Consider the following 16,626-nt stretch of genomic DNA (forward strand, 5'->3'; position numbering starts at 1 on the left):
GCAGGCATTTTGTATATTTTCATATTTGTATTTGAAGTCCTCCTTGTATTTTTTTAGATTCAACCATTCCTGTGGAAAGTGACACGGATGATGAAGGAGCACCTCGAATTAGTCTGGCTGAGATGCTTGAAGACCTTCATATTTCCCAAGATGCTACTGGTGAAGAAGGTGAATCGATGATGACACAATGAGATTGGGTTGTAGATGATTTCCATATCTGTAGGCTCAGGATGTTGGACAAAATAACTTTTATTGTCTATTCCATTTGTGCTTCCATATTGAGAGAGGAGAAATTTAGTTTTAAACTTGAATAAATGGGACTATTTTGATTGCTCATTCAGAGCACTGAAAGAGATTGATGGCATTGAAGTTTTAGATAAAAGATTATGGAGAATGTAATTATTACAGATATTTAGGCCATTTTGTGTGTGGAATTTTATAAGTTTGCCTTTTTAGGAGACCCTACTCTTTTTCATACTGTAGCACTGGATTTCAAATCTTAAAAGTTGTGATTATTTGGAGGTTACCTAAATCTTGAATCGTACAACGAGCTTTACATTCATTTTGCATTGATTGCTTTAGTAAAAGTGCATATGAAGAATCATTTTTAATAGGAACTTTTTATGTACTTTGATCATTTTTATGTCATTGGGGTAGGTAAGTTGTGGTTCAGTTTATTCCTGGACATTCAGGAGAAGTTATTTTATTCAAAATGTTAACATCTTCAAAAGCTGTTAAATTGGGGATTATCTTGATTTTTATTGCAGAAGAAAATATGTTTAAAATATGTATGGATTTGTAGCAAACATAGACTACTTAAAGGTTAACAATGTGTACTTTCGTTATTTTTGCTCAGGCCAGCAGCTTAGAGCAGTAGCTTATGTCATAAAAATGTCTTCCTATCACTTCAAACATTTTTGCTTTTAAAGTTTTGGTTTACAAATTGAGAAGGAAGGAATTTTCTTCATATTAAGTTTTCTGTCATTGAGTAGATCACCATCAAAAAGAATATTTGAATCCAGCATATACATGATGAAATAATGAAAATGATCTTTATGCTTTATAAAACCGTGAATCAGACTTGAATGAGAAATACCTTCCAATCTTTGAAAGAAAAACATTGGCTTGAATTTTAAAGTGTTCTGAGAATGAAGTATTAAGATCTTATTTCTATAAGCAATATCAGACTTACTAAGTATGCCAGAACCAAGAGCTAATTCATAAACTCTAGGAATACCACTAAATAAGGCAATTAAGTGAGTGCTGAATGGAGCATTTTCCTTTTTTTAAGATTAGACTCCCCAGTTCTGAAGTTATGGATAAAGGCCTGAAGTTTTTATAGTGGCTCCTGTTCTCTCTGCATATTTAAAGTTTTCACTTGTGGTTTGGTTTACCTCTTGTATGTCAAGACTTTAAGAAGCATGAAATAAAAACATTTTCCCCTTTTTTGTGTGTCCTTAAAGTGATTGTATTAGTGTCATATTTAAATGATAGTATCTTATGCAGTTTTCCCAGGTGAAATTATTTGAGTACTTTTCATGATTTTCCCACTAAAAATACAGTTTCCTGCTGAACTTATTTAGTCTTATTCTCTTTGATGTTGTCTTTATGAGTAATGAAACTTCTTGGTTGAAAGAAGGCTATGACGAGGTGAAGGAATGTAGCTAATAGAAAAGGTGATAGCCAGGAGCCCTCACAGTTACACAGCCTTGATAAACTTACCATTTTAAGAGTATGGTTCCCAGGCTATGGGTCCCCAAATACTCTTGTTCATGTCCCGGAGTTGATACAATTTGGGAAGGCTGGTATTAATCAAATTTTCAAGAAGCTGATTTATAACCCAGTTTATAAATATGAGTAATTTCTAAGTCAGTATGATGAATTATCTTCTTGTGTAGCCAGATCTCCACTTGAAGGTGTTGTTTTATAGGTGGAAGTCTTTTTATGAGCATGCAAAGAGTTAAGGGAGAATTGCTTGTATAATTTAACAGCATCAAGCTTATCCTTGCCATAGTAGAATCTAGAACTCCAGGCTTGAGTGTCAGGACTAGATACTCCTCTGTAGTCAATACTGAGTAAGTGCCAGTGTTTTCTCTAGAATATTTTAGTAAATTTGTTCATATTGATTCCATCCTTTAGATTACTTGATCTGTTATTTTTAGTCCAAGGGATGTTACTTTTTTTAATAATTTACTTTCAGTTTTGATATAATTTCAGACCGTTACAAGAATAGTACAAAGAATTCCTGGATACCCTTTCCTCAGATTTGCCAAATGCCAACGCTTACCTCATTTGCTTTCTTTCTAATTAAATTTTCTTACATAACCGTAGGACAATGATCAAAACCATAAAATTAACATTGACACAATAGTGATATCTAATCAGTGGGCCATATCGAAATTTTGTCAGTTGTCCCACCTATGAAGTCTTTTATAGAAAAAATAAATCTAAGATTGTGCATTGCACTGGGTTCTCATATCTCTTTTTAGACTTCTTTCATCTGGACCAGTTCTTGAGTTTTTCCATTTTATGTAATTGGCATTTTTGAAGAGTCCAAGCCAGTTATTTTGTAAAATGACCCCAATTTGGGCTTGTTTGATGGTTTCTCATGATTAGATTTAGGGTAAACCCTTTTAGCAGGACTAGAGGTAATACCAAGTTCCCAGAAGTAATACCAAATTCTCAGTGCATTTGTATCTGGAGACTTGTGCTGTTGATTAGTCCAGATGTCCCTAAGCATTCTTAGGTTGTTAGTTGGTTTTCTGTTTTAAGGAGTTAGAGGATTTATTCCTTTTTAATCATGGTTTTTCTTGATTTTTTCCTTTTAAATTTATTTTCAACTTAAAGACAATGAAATTCAGTCTTGTCATTTACAGTTCCATAAATTTTAATACATGTAGATTCACACAGTTACCACCACAAATTCCAGAACAATTTTATCATTCCTCCAACCTTCCCCCTCCGCAAATTCCCTTTGCTACCCCTTTGTTTTCAAGCCCTTCCCTCATCCTTAACCATCCCCCCAACCCCTGCAATTTCTGTTCTGTTCCCTGACTTTATGGTTTGTTTTTTCCAAAATACATAAATGAAATTATACAGTATGTAGTCTCTGAGTCTGTTTTCACAGCATGGTGCACTTGAGATTCACCCAAGGTTTGTTTCTTTTCATGTTGAGTAATACAGTGTTCCAGCTATCCATTCCCCTGTTGAGGCACATTTGAATTTCTAGGTTTTGATGATTAGGAGTAAAGCTGCTGTGAACATTTCTGTATAGGTTTTCCTTTTACATAGGTAAATAAGTATGGATGGGATTGTTGGATCCTATTATAAGTGTATACATGTATTTAACTTTATAAAAAATTGCCAAACTTTTTCTGAAGTGGTTTGTGCCATTTTGCTTTCTCTCCTGCAGTGTATGAACATTTCAGTTATTCTGCATCCTCACCACCGCTTGGTGGTGTCAGGTTGTTTTAAAGCCAGACTGATAGGTGGATGGTGGTGTTTTTCTGTGGTTTTAATTTTCTTCTCCCTGATGGCTAGTTATGTTAAGCATCTTCTCATGTACCCATATATCTTTATTGGTAGAATGGCCATTCAGATCCTTTGTCTGTTTTTGGAAGTTGGGTTGTTTGGTTTTTTATTGGTTGAATTTTTACTTTGATGCTCGCGTTGTCCCAGATTTGGCCAGTGGGTACCCCATCAATCTGGCTTTTGTGTCCTTTTGACAGGCTCTTGTCCATATATAGTTGATCTTGTTCATGCATATTGATGTTACGTTAGTAACTCTTTGGGCAGGTTTTGGGTTTCCCTTGTTCAGGCCCCACATGCAGTCTGCTCTTGGGTTATTTTCATGATACAGACCAGTTTACCTAAAAATAAACCAATTTACTTAAAATTCTTCAGCTTCAGTTGAATCACCCTGTGAATTAAGGAATCATGAAATGGCATCATAAAAAGCACAGATGTAGGCTATTCATTCTGCTTATCAATTCTGTCACATGTTGAAATAATTTGAGCAGTGGGGTGGTAAGCCTTGATGAAAGCAAGAAGTCAGCCTCAGTATCTCTTGAATTTCAAAGTAGTGTGAGGAGAATATTCAATTTTAGTTCTTTGACTCGACACATTTTGAAAGAACTGCTTTATTACCTAGGAAAAAGGTATGATTCATGATAATTTCTGGTTAAACAAGAACTCTGTAGTGCTTAAAAGTTATTTGGTGTAGGTTTGGTAGCCACTGTGTTTTTTACATAGTAATGCAGCTTGTTGTGTAATCTGATGGAGATTTTGTTTTCTGGTTTTGGTGGAGTTAGTACTGCAGTGGTGCCTGTCACACATTTTTCTTGTGACACGGTTTCACATAAATATGGCTTTTTATAATTCACTTCATAGCATTGTTGTGAAGTGCTTTCAGATAGTATATATACTAGCATTAGTTGATGAAGTACTGCACAAGTAATTGTGGGGAAGCTATATTCTGTAGAAATAAAAGGATGTTTTGGAGTCTGTTTACCTGCCACCTATTAACTATATGAGTTAAACTTTCTGATGTTCTGTTTCTTCACATTTTATTTTATTTTTTAAGTTTATTTGTTTTGAGACAGTGTGAGTGAGCAGGGAAGGGGAAGAGAGAGAGGGAGTGAGAGAGTCCAAGCACTGTGCAGTACAGATCACTCTGAGCTGAAATCAGGAGTCAGACACCTACCCACTGAGCCACTCTGGCACCCCATATTTCTTCACATTTTAAAAAGGAGTAATACTGCTCATTACACAGATAATTGTTAAAATTCTTCGTATACAATTCATAGCAAATTGTAACTATTTAATAAATAGTATCTGCTTTTAAAATTTATAATCACAGTTCTAGTGTTTTGTACTGAAACAAGTTGGAAAAAACCCAAATCTTTTATGTATACACTTTTTAGAGCAGCATAGAGCTTATCTTAGAAAATGTGTGTGGTACAGAGAATTAGAAAAACAAAAGCATAAATTTCCAACGTTTCCCTTATAGGGAGATCATCACTGTTAACATTTTTTTTTAATTTTTTTATTTTTATTTTTATTTTTATTTTTATTTTTATTTTTTTCAACGTTTATTTATTTTTGGAACAGAGAGAGACAGAGCATGAACGGGGGAGGGGCAGAGAGAGAGGGAGACACAGAATCGGAAACAGGCTCCAGATTCTGAGCCATCAGCCCAGAGCCTGACGCGGGGCTCGAACTCCCGGACCGCGAGATCGTGACCTGGCTGAAGTCGGATGCTTAACCGACTGCGCCACCCAGGCGCCCCAACATTTTTTTTTTTTAATAGATTTTATGTTTTGTAGTTGTAGATCTTCAGAAAAATTGAGAAGATAGTGCAGAGTTCTGTGCCACACCCAGCTTCTTTTATTATTTAACGAGCTGGTACTATTACATTATTATTAACTAAAGGCTGTAGTTTAGATATCTTTAGTTCTTTTTAAAAAAAATTTTTTTTTAACGTTTATTTATTTTTGAGACAGAGAGAGACACAGCATGAACGGGGGAGGGGCAGAGAGAGAGGGAGACACAGAATCAGAAGCAGGCTCCAGGCTCTGAGCCATCAGCCCAGAGCCCGATGTGGGGCTCAAACTCGCGGACCGCGAGATCGTGACCTGAGCCGAAGTCGGACGCTTAACCGACTGCGCCACCCAGGCGCCCCTAGATATCTTTAGTTCTTATTCAGTGTACATTTTCTTTTCCAAGATCCCATCCAGGATACCATGTTAATGTTTATTTCTTTATTCTTTCTTTCTCTTTCTTTCTTTCTTTCTTTCTTTTCTTTCTTTTCTTTCTTTCGCTTTCTTGCTTCTGAGAAAGGGAGAGAGAAATGGGTGGATACAGATACACACACACACATGCACACACATACATGTGCATATGTGCACTAGTCAGAAAGGGGCAGAAAGGGAGAGAGAATCCCAAGTAGGCCACACGCTCAGCGTGGAGCCCAATATGGGACTCACAAAAGTGTGAGATTGTGACCTGAGCCTAAATCAAGAGTTGGACGTTTAACTGACTCAACCACCCAGACACTTCCTCCTCATGTTACGTTTAGTTGTCATGTTTTCCTTAGTCTCCTCTTGGCAGTGTCTGTTTCTTTGATTTCCCTTGTTTTTGAGGACCTTAACAGTTTTGAGGAGTATTCCATCAAATATTTTGTAGGATACCATACCATTGGAATTTAATGTTTTCCCCCCAAGACTGGGATTATGGGTTATTGGGAGGAAGACCACAGGCAAAACGCTATTTTCATGACATTTTATCAAGGGCATGTACTGGCAACATGATTTATCACTGTTGATGTTGGCCTTCATCACCTGACTGAGGTAGTGCTTGTCATTTCTCCGCTATACTCTTTTTCCCCGCTTTCCATAATGTGCACTTCAGAAGGAAGTCACTCTGCACAGCCTATACCTAAGAAGTAGTGAGTCATACTGCCCCTCCTTGAAGGTGGGATATCTGTATAAATTATTTGGAACTTGGGGCGCCTGGGTGGCGCAGTCGGTTAGGCGTCCGACTTCAGCCAGGTCACGATCTCGCGGTCCGTGAGTTCGAGCCCCGCGTCGGGCTCTGGGCTGATGGCCCAGAGCCTGGAGCCTGTTTCCAATTCTGTGTCTCCCTCTCTCTCTGCCCCTCGCCCGTTCATGCTCTGTCTCTCTCTGTCCCAAAAATAATAAATAAACGTTGAAAAAAAAAAATTTTTAAAAAATAAATTATTTGGAACTCTTCTGTATGGAAGATTTGTCTCTTTTCTCCCATGTACTAATTTGTTCAGTCATTTATTTATAGCAATATGGATTCATGAATACCTTTATTATATTTTGGGTTATTATCTAATGCTACTTTATTTTGTTTGAATTGTTATAACTTTAGCCATTGTTCCCATCATCTGCCATCCATTTACTTAATTACTCAATTCTACTATACACCTGTGTCCCATAAAAAACCTTGTGTTTTATGTATGGTTCCCTTGCCTTAGTCTTACAGACTGTACTCATTTTTAAGGATTATTTAGATCAGCACCTTCTCCCCATCCCCTTCAGTGAGCTTGTTTCATATATTTGTAATACAGTTATTTGTCACAGTCTTTCAATTCCCAGACTTAAATGCTTTTTCAAAATTTGCATATAGGGAGATTCATTATTTGTACTATGAAGTCCTGTGGGCTTTGAGAAGTTCATGTCTTGCATCAACCATTATAATATCATACCAAATAATTTTACAGCCCTAAAAATCCCCTGTACTTTACCAATTCATCCTGAACCCCAAGTCCTTGGCAACCATTGATCATTTTATTGTCTCTGTAGTTTCGCCTTTTCCAGAGTGTCATATAATTGGAATCACATAACATGTAGCCTGTCATACTGGCTTCTTTCACTTAGCAGTATGTCTTTAATGTTCTTTCTTTTTGTGGCTTGCTAGTTTATTTTTTTATTGCTGAGTATGTCCCATAGTATAGATGTACCATACCTTGTTTATTCACCTTTCCATTCATCTTGGTTACTTCCAGCTTTTGGTGCTTATGAATAAAGCTGCAATAAACTTCCCTATGCAGGTTTTTGTATAAACATAAGTTTTCAAATCAGTTGGATAATACCTAGGAGCCTGATTGCTGGATCTTGTGGTAACACTATCTTGAGTTTTGGAAGAGGCTGCCAAACTGTCCTCCAAAGTGGCTGTACCATTCTGCATTCCCACCAACAATGTATAAAAAAGTTCTTGTTGCTCTGCATTCTTATCAGCATTTGGTATTGTCAGTTTTTTTGATTTCAGCCATTATAATAGGTAGTGGTGTCTCATTGTTACTTTAATTTACAGTCTCCTGATGACATGTGATGAACATCTTTTTATATGCTTATTTGCCATCTGTATATCTTTGACAAGTTGTCTATTCAGATCTTTGGCCCATTTTTAAACCTGGTTGTTTGATTTCTTATTGTGGAGTTTTAAGACTTCTTGTGTATTTTGGATACAAGTCCTTTTTATCAGATATGTGTCTTGCAAGTATTTTCCCAATCTGTGCTTTGTCTTTAAAAATATATGAAAATAATATATGTATATGAATTATTTATATGTAATACACATACTTTACTTATACATGGTTATGTAGAGGTGAGATCATACTGTCTATATACTTTTTTAAACCTTCTTTTACTTCTTAACTATTTTATGTCTTTTCTAAGCCGTTAAAAATTCTTTTTTTTTTTTTTTTAATTTTTTTTTTTCAACATTTATTTATTTTTGGGACAGAGAGAGACAGAGCATGAACGGGGGAGAGGCAGAGAGAGAGGGAGACACAGAATCGGAAACAGGCTCCAGGCTCTGAGCCATCAGCCCAGAGCCTGACGCGGGGCTCGAACTCATGGACCGTGAGATCGTGACCTGGCTGAAGTCAGACGCTTAACCGACTGTGCCACCCAGGCGCCCCAAAATTCTTTTTTTTTTTTAAAAGAATGTTTCCAATGTTTATTTCAATTGCATATTTCACTGCCTTTTTTTTTTTTTAAGTTTATTTATTTATTTTGAGAGAGAAGAAAGAGAGAACCAGTGGGGGAGGGACAGAGAGAGAGGGAGACAGAGTGTCTCAAAGTGGGCTCTGTGCTGACACCAGAAAGCTCGATGCAGCTCAAAATCATGAACTGTGAGAATGTGACCTGAGCAGAAGTCTGATGCTTAACTGACTGAGCCGCCCAGACATCCTCGCCATTAAAAATTCTTAAATATATATAATAATAAACCAATACTCCACTGCCAGATTGCAGAAATAGTCCTAATTCTTCACTCATAACTTTTATCCTGTAGCATAGGACCAAATAATAAACATTTAAGACTTTGCAGTCTAATGGTCTCCGTCACAATCACTTTGCTATAGTAGCATGAATGAGCCATAGCCAATATGTAAATAAAAGGGAGTGACTATATTCTAATAAAACTTAAAAAAAAAGGCTGTGGGCCATGTTTTGCCTGTGGCCTGTAGTTTGCTGACCCCTGATGTAACTTTGTAGGTAGTGCCCTTTTGCTCTGGGCTTTGGTGATTAGAAGGAGGTGGAAGTTCTGAATTTAGGCTTCAAGAGGGCTTGGGCCTCTATCATAGCTGTGAGAACAGGTGCCCCAGGATTTGTGGTCATTGTACAGCATTGCTGTGGCATTAGCCAGTTGATAGACTGATAATACCACCACCATTTGATTAGTTAGTCTTTTAAGTTGGGCATTTCCAGGTTGGTTTTCTCTGCCTACCCCCCATAAACATCTGTCCATTTTACTCATTATTTTCTTAGGAAATGACTGTGTCAAAGAGTATATAAGAATCTTAAGACATATTACAAAATTCTTTCCAGAAATATACCTTCCATGGGGTACAGTTTATGAGAGTATCTCTTTTATATTATTCTTGATGTTTTACATGTTCTTTCTTTTTATTTAATGATTTCTAGGTTAACTCAGATGAGGCCCAGTTCATATTGATCTGTTTGTTGAACTTTTGTAGCAGTTACTATCTGTCCTACTTGGTTAGTTTTTATTTGTTTCCTAAGTTTTTATTACTATTTATGTATGTATTTTGTCTTTCTAACTAGACTACATTTCTTTAGTGCAGTGCAGATATAGCACAATGCATAGGTCCTCAAATACGTAGTTAATACTATCTGATTTTTGAATACTTTGAAAAATGGGTAGAAATTTTTGTTGGGTATCGTTTGGCTTTAATTCCTTACAAGTCTGTCCATAAAATAGGAAACCAGATCTTAATGGCATTGGAGAGATGGTAAATGGGATTTGTAGGGAGAGTTGTTTATGTTGTTCAAGACTTCATTTTATTGGGGCGCTTGGGTGTCTCAGTCGGTTAAGCGTCCGACTTCAGCTCAGGTCATGATCTCACAGTTTGTGAGTTCAAGCCCCACATCGGGCTTTGTGCTGTCAGCTCAGAACCTGGAACCTGCTTTGGATTCTGTGTCTCCCTCTCTCTCTGCCCCTCCCTTGCTTATGCTCTGTCTCTCTCTGCCTCAAAAATAAATAAAAACATTAAAAAAATTTAAAAAAAAGACTTCATTTTATTTATGCAAGTAGGACCTGCATCTAATTCTAAACTTTGGTAAATTTTTATGTGTATAGTGCTAACTAGCCACAGAATTCTGATTTTATAGTGCTAACATAGACTGTTCAGTTTCACACAGTGAATTTTCTTCCTCCAGGGTATTTCATTGTATATAATAGCACAAATGGTATCTGTAAATAATCATGTGGACACAGGACCTATACAGAGAAGGTATACTGTAATCAGAAGGAAATTTATTAGGCGGTAATCAAGACGTACAAAATATGTGTGGTAGTTTTCCTGTGTTTGTATATTTGGATCAGAATAATGTTGAAGGGCTGACTACTTAATAGAGGCTAAGATAAATCAATGTTCATCTGGCTTTAAGGGTGTCGGTGTAAACAAGTACTGTATAGGTCTCCCTGGAATGTTACCAGACAGATTTCTGGGGTGGTAAATACTCTGAATGGTCTGGAATGTGGAGTTGTGACTTCAAAGAGGATCTTTAAAAAAAGTTTGTATTTTGATTGTAGAGTTTCACTGTGGCATTTTGTCTTTTTACTTTGTGAAAATAGATAGACAAGCTCTGATCCTAGGTAAATATGTAGAATAGCAAGAAGTTTGGGGTTGTTCCCCCAATCTCTTACTCTGCCTTCTGTGGTCATGTTTGCCATTTCTCTTTTCATAGGAAATAAAGTGTTACCCCTGACAGTGTTTTCATTTTTGTTGGGGATCAGAGTCTTAATCAAAGGCATATTCTGATGGAGGAAATATTTTGGGAGATAGCAGGTCTTGTGTGTGTGGTACATTGAATTCTTGGTCACAATTCTTAATTCCTCTGTAGTAATAATATAGCTTTATACTTGCCCTTTATTCATGGTGGTGGAATGTATTTCTTCGCCCCTTAACTTTAGATTTGACTTTGTGACTTGGGATGTTAGCAGACATGGTAAGAAGGTAAGATTAAAATGCTTTAGCTTATTTGCATTTGTGCTCTTGTCCTTCTGTCATCACCATGAGAAGAATATGCCCTGGGTATATTCTGCCTGCCTTCCCCAACTTGGCTCAGAATCGAACATTTGAGGCAGTGTCATCCTAAATGGCTGATAAACCCATGAGTGGAGATTAAGTGATTATTATTAAGCTTTTGAGTTTTGGAGTGGTTTCTTATGCAGCATTATTGGCAGTAACTAACTGATAATCTTTGCATCTTTAAAATTTGTTTCACTAAGCAGTTGTTGATGGATAATACTTTTTCTTTTAAAAAAAATTTTTTTTGGGACGCCTGGGTGGCGCAGTCGGTTAGGCGTCCGACTTCAGCCAGGTCACGATCTCGCGGTCCGTGAGTTCGAGCCCCGCGTCGGGCTCTGGGCTGATGGCTCAGAGCCTGGAGCCTGTTTCCGATTCTGTGTCTCCCTCTCTCTCTGCCCCTCCCCCGTTCATGCTCTGTCTCTGTCTGTCCCAAAAATAAATAAACGTTGAAAAAAAATAAAAAATAAAAAAAAAAATTTTTTGGGGGGCGCCTGGGTGGCGCAGTCGGTTAAGCGTCCGACTTCACGGATCTCGCGGTCCGTGAGTTCGAGCCCCGTGTCAGGCTCTGGGCTGATGGCTCAGACCCTGGAGCCTGTTTCCGATTCTGTGTCTCCCTCTCTCTCTGCCCCTTCCCCGTTCATGCTCTGTCTCTCTCTGTCCCAAAAATAAATAAACGTTGAAAAAAAAAATTAAAAAAAAAACTTTTTTAACATTTATTCATTTTTGAAAGAGACAGATCACAAACAGGGGAGGGCTAGAGAGAGAGGGAGACACAGAATCTGAAGCAGGCTCCAGGCTCCGAGCTGTCAGCACAGAGCCTGACGCAGCGCTCGGACTCAACAGACCTCGAGATCATGACCTGAGCCGAAGTCGGCCGCTTAACCCACTGAGCCACCCAGGTGCCCTGGATAATACTTTTTCTTATAGAAATAGACAACCTCCCTGGGGTGCCTGGGTGGCGCAGTCGGTTAAGCGTCCGACTTCAGCCAGGTCACGATCTCGCGGTCCGTGAGTTTGAGCCCCGCGTCAGGCTCTGGGCTGATGGCTCGGAGCCTGGAGCCTGTTTCCGATGCTGTGTCTCCCTCTCTCTCTGCCCCTCCCCCGTTCATGCTCTGTCTCTCTCTGTCCCAAAAATAAATAAAAAAAAAAAAAAGTTGAAAAAAAAATTAAAAAAAAAAAAAGAAATAGACAACCTCCCTTTTTCCCACTTGCTTAATTAGGGTTAGATTTCAGGTGACAGTAGATGTACTCTTATAGATTCCCTTAGAGCAGCCTGTCACTCCTATTTTCACGCTTAATCTGAGTGAGTACAAAACCTATTTTGGGTTCATTCCCATATATATTCTCCTTTCTGTATTATAGGTTTTAAGGGTTTTAAATAGTGCTCTGGAAGGTGCCTTGGGCAGGTGGGGAAGGTTAAGATGATCTAGCTCCAGTTTTTCCTGACTCTGTTGTCAGGCTGAGCAGCTTCATTTTTATTTAGACATTTGGTTTTCATGCAGTATTTTGTTAGGAAAAGCATTTTTTAGAAAATTAAATATCATTGCTATAAACATACTTGTACATTCATACCATAGAATATTATTTATCAGTATAAAGGAATGAACTATTGATAGAACAACCTGAATGGATCTCAAGGGAATTATGCTGAGTGAAAAAAAAACAATCTCAAAAGGTTTCATGTTGTATGGTTCCATTTAGGTAACATTCTTGAAACAAATTAATAGAGATGGAGAACAGTTTAGTGATGGCCAGGGTTTAGGGATGGGGTGTGTGTGTGTGTGTGTGTGTGTGTGTGTGTGTGTGTGTGGAGCTGGGTGTGGCTGTAATGGAGTAGCACAAGAGAGCTTCTTGGTGATGAAACAGTTCTTGATTGTGGTGATGATTACATGAAACTACCCACGTGATAAAATTGTACACATGTGAACACACACACAAATGCTTATGAAACATAAAATCTGAATGAACTCTGTGAATTATGTCAGCATCAGTTTCCTGGTTTTGGTCCTGTAATTTTCTAAAAATTATGCAAGATGTTACCATGGTGGGAGTCTGGGTGAAAAATTCACATTATCTGTCTGTACTTTTTTTGTTTTTGCTACTTCCTGTGAGTATATAATTATTTCAGAATTAAAATTTCAGGATCAAAAGCATTGCCATGTATTAGAGCTAATATTAGGAAAAGAAATAATTCTTCGCTGCTATCAGGTCATTTGAGGGAATGTTCACATATTTTATTGGGCAGTTTATTCATCTTTGATAATCTGAGATGGTCCTTAGAGAAAAGTTAAAGTGATGAGAGAGAGAGTATGTGTGTGTGTGTTGTTTCAGTTCTGTCTAGTGGAACTTATTTAGAAAAGTCTCACAAAAGAACCCATTTTTTCTTTTGTTATTGCTGATTTAGCAAAAGGGACGAGGGGCCTCAGCTTATGGGAGGTTATTTTGAGGGAGAAGGCAACTAACAGAGCTAATGCTTTTCAGTTTTGACAATCCAGAGAAATTTCTGTGTCAGGAAATTAAAAGCAGTTTCTTTCTAATAGAAGTGTTCAGAGCTGTGAATGTGCTCACATTTGCAGTAGCATTTTCTTTTGCTGTCAGGTATTTGGGAATAAACTGAAGCTCAGAGGAGTTGGGTGGAGACTTACTGGTTTGAGGAATAAAATCATCTAATAGCCCCTGGCTTTGGACTCTAACCTAATTATGTGATGATAACATCACCAATTTCCTCTACTTTTTCCTCCATTGTCTATGGTTTTAGAATTTCCAGTCAAGCAAGAACACTAGAAATTGTATAGGCTCAGGAGCCAGATATCCAACCTAGGTTCATATCCCAGCTGTGAGTCAGGCAAGTAAGTCATTTCTCTGACTGAATCTTCTCATTTGTAAAATGGGAATTCAGTTGTTTAAAACTAGAGGGTCCTATTATGAGGTTAATAGAAAAGCGGTATTTTTCAAATGGTTTGTACTGTGTACTGACATAAAGGGGCTAGAAGTGCCAAAAGGAAGACAAATGGGGCTGGAGTGGTGAAAAGGAAGATCACATGCTGCAGCCATTTGTGTTGACCTCTTGCTGTACTCAGAGGTAGGCCTGGATCTGCCGAAGACATGACACTTAACCAAACGTGTTGCCTCTGCCCCGGCTGCTCATCTGGAATCACTCTGTTCCCGTAGCAGCAAGAGTGCCTGCCAACAGCTGTCACACATTGGGAGTCTGAACCTTTCTCTTCCTTCAGCTTCCTCAGTTCCTTTCATGTCTGTCTAACGGAAGCCACCTGGCGAGAGAGCATAGAAATATAGTTTGATGTTCAGAGTAGCATATGGAAGGGTAGGTAAAGTGAAAAATAGTGGGTAACTAATGTATACAAAGACTTGATACATATGCACTGCATAGATTTTTTTTTTTTAAATAGCCAGTACTATGTATGTATGTATGTATGTATGTATTTAAGAGAGAGCATGACCTGGAGAGAAGGGCAGAGGGAGAGAGAGAATCCCAAGCAGACTCCATGCCCAACGTGGGGCTTGATCCCACAGCACTGGAATCATGACCTGAGCAGAAATCAAGAGTCAGATGCTCAACTGACTGAGTCACCCAGGTGTCTCAACCACATATATACCTTTTATAATCAGTAACTGGGTATCTGTAGGAAGGAGAACCAGAGATTGGAGCATAGCCATGGAGGGATGCATTAGTTTTATTTCTGTCTTTACTTTTGGGCTTTGTTTTTTAATGCCTTTAGAACCACAGAATTGAATTGATTATACTCATTTTGTGGCATGTTTATTTTGGTTCATGGAAATCATCATGTCCACTGTTTTCTCCCTTTGTCACCCATGTCTCATATGTCCTACCTCCCATACTATTATGTAGATACATTGAAATTCTTGAAAGATATATAATATCATTTGTGGGTTAAATTTATTTATTTATTTGTTTATTTTTGAGAGAGAAAGAACACAAGTAGGGGAGGGGCAGAGAGAGGGAGACACAGAATCTGAAGTAGCCCGCAGGCTGCAGGCTCTAAGCTGTCAGCACAGAGCCTGATGGGGGCTCGAACCCACAAACTGCAAGATCATGACTTGAGCTGAAGTTGGATGCTTAACTGATGGAGCCACTCCGGCACCCCCATGGGTTAAATTTAAATAAAGTCTGTTGTGCTTTACTTTTTTACACTCAGCGTTATGTTTTTGAAGTGGATCCATGTTGCTGCATAGAAATTTGGTTCATCCTTCCTCATTTGCATGTTATTTTTCCATATGTTTGTATCACATTTTCTCTTATCTATTTTCTCATTGATGGGCATCTAATTTGCCTACAACTTTCACACAGTACTACAGTGAACAGCTTCATTCCTGTTTCATTATTGATCTGTTGAGAGTTTCTGGGATATATACCCAGTGTGGTGGGCAGCCTTTAAAATGGCTCCCAATGGTCCTTGCCCCCTGATATTCATGTCCTTGTTTAAATTCCTCCCCTTTAATATGGGCTGGACCAAGTGATTCTTTTCTAATGAATAGAATATGGCAAAAGTGATGAGATGTCACCTCTGAGTAGTTTACCAAAGATCTGTGACTTCTGTCTTGCTTGCCATTTCTCATTGTCTCTTCTCTGGGGGAAGTAAGCTTTTATGTTGTGAACTGCCCTATGGAGAGGTCTCTGTGGCAGGGAACTTATGTCTCTGACCAACAGCTATGTAAGCAAGCTTGGAAACATAATTCTCCACTTGAGATAACTGTAACCCCACCTCACCTTTGACTGTAGTCTTTTGAGAAACTCAAACTCAGAGGCACTCAGCCAAACCACATCTAGATTCCTGACCCACATAATCTTTGAGATGATAAATGTTTGTCATTTTAAGCCTCTAAATCTTGGGGTAATTTATTACACAACGATAGGTAACTGATACACCCAGGCACATGACTGTTGGGTTATAGAATATATGCATACTTAGGGGCACCCGGGTGGCTCAGTTGAGCATCCTACTCTTGATTTTGGCTCAGGTCATGATCCTGATGTTGTGGGATCAAGCCCTGCATCAGACTCCACCTTGAGAGCCTACTTAAGATTCTCTTTCTCTCCCTCTGACCCTCCCCCCTACTCACGTTCTCTCTCTGTCTCAAAAATAAGTAGGGGCTCCTTGGTGGCTCAGTGGTTAAGCTTCTGACTCTTGATTTTGGCTCAGGTGATGATCTCATGGTTCATGACATCGAGCCCCACGTTGGGCTCTGTGCTGACAGCTCAGAGCCTGCTTGTGATTCTCTTTCTGCCCTCCTGCACTGTTCTCTTTCTTTCTCTCTCAAAATAAATAAAATAATGAATAAGAATATATGCATACTTAACTAAGTACTGCCAGACTTCTTTCCAACAGAATACTTGAGGGCTTTTGTTTCCTCACATTTTCACTAGCCCTTGCTAATATCCTTTATAAATATTTTTTTGCCGGTCTGATAAGTGTGAAGTGATATCTCATTTTAATTATATTTATTTGATATATATTGAATATACTTTTGTTTCTTTTTTGGTCAGTGCTTATTCATAT

The 16,626-nt window shown here is 38.3% G+C and overlaps 1 protein-coding gene across 2 annotated transcripts in view; it reads left to right on the plus strand.

Moving 5' to 3' along the window:
• The window catches only part of NMD3 (NMD3 ribosome export adaptor), a 32,792-nt gene extending 31,346 nt beyond the window's left edge, over nucleotides 1–1,446 (plus strand). For both annotated transcript variants that reach the window (XM_040480638.1, XM_040480639.1), the window contains exon 16: nucleotides 58–1,446. In XM_040480638.1, the coding sequence (XP_040336572.1) occupies nucleotides 58–191 (134 nt within the window). In that variant the 3' untranslated portion in view covers nucleotides 192–1,446. The remainder of the gene's footprint in view (nucleotides 1–57) is intronic.
• The last annotated feature ends 15,180 nt before the right edge of the window (nucleotides 1,447–16,626 follow it).

Source organism: Herpailurus yagouaroundi, unplaced genomic scaffold, assembly GCF_014898765.1.
Source record: "Herpailurus yagouaroundi ecotype Mexico unplaced genomic scaffold, PumYag 159, whole genome shotgun sequence".
Lineage (NCBI taxonomy): Eukaryota > Metazoa > Chordata > Mammalia > Carnivora > Felidae > Herpailurus > Herpailurus yagouaroundi.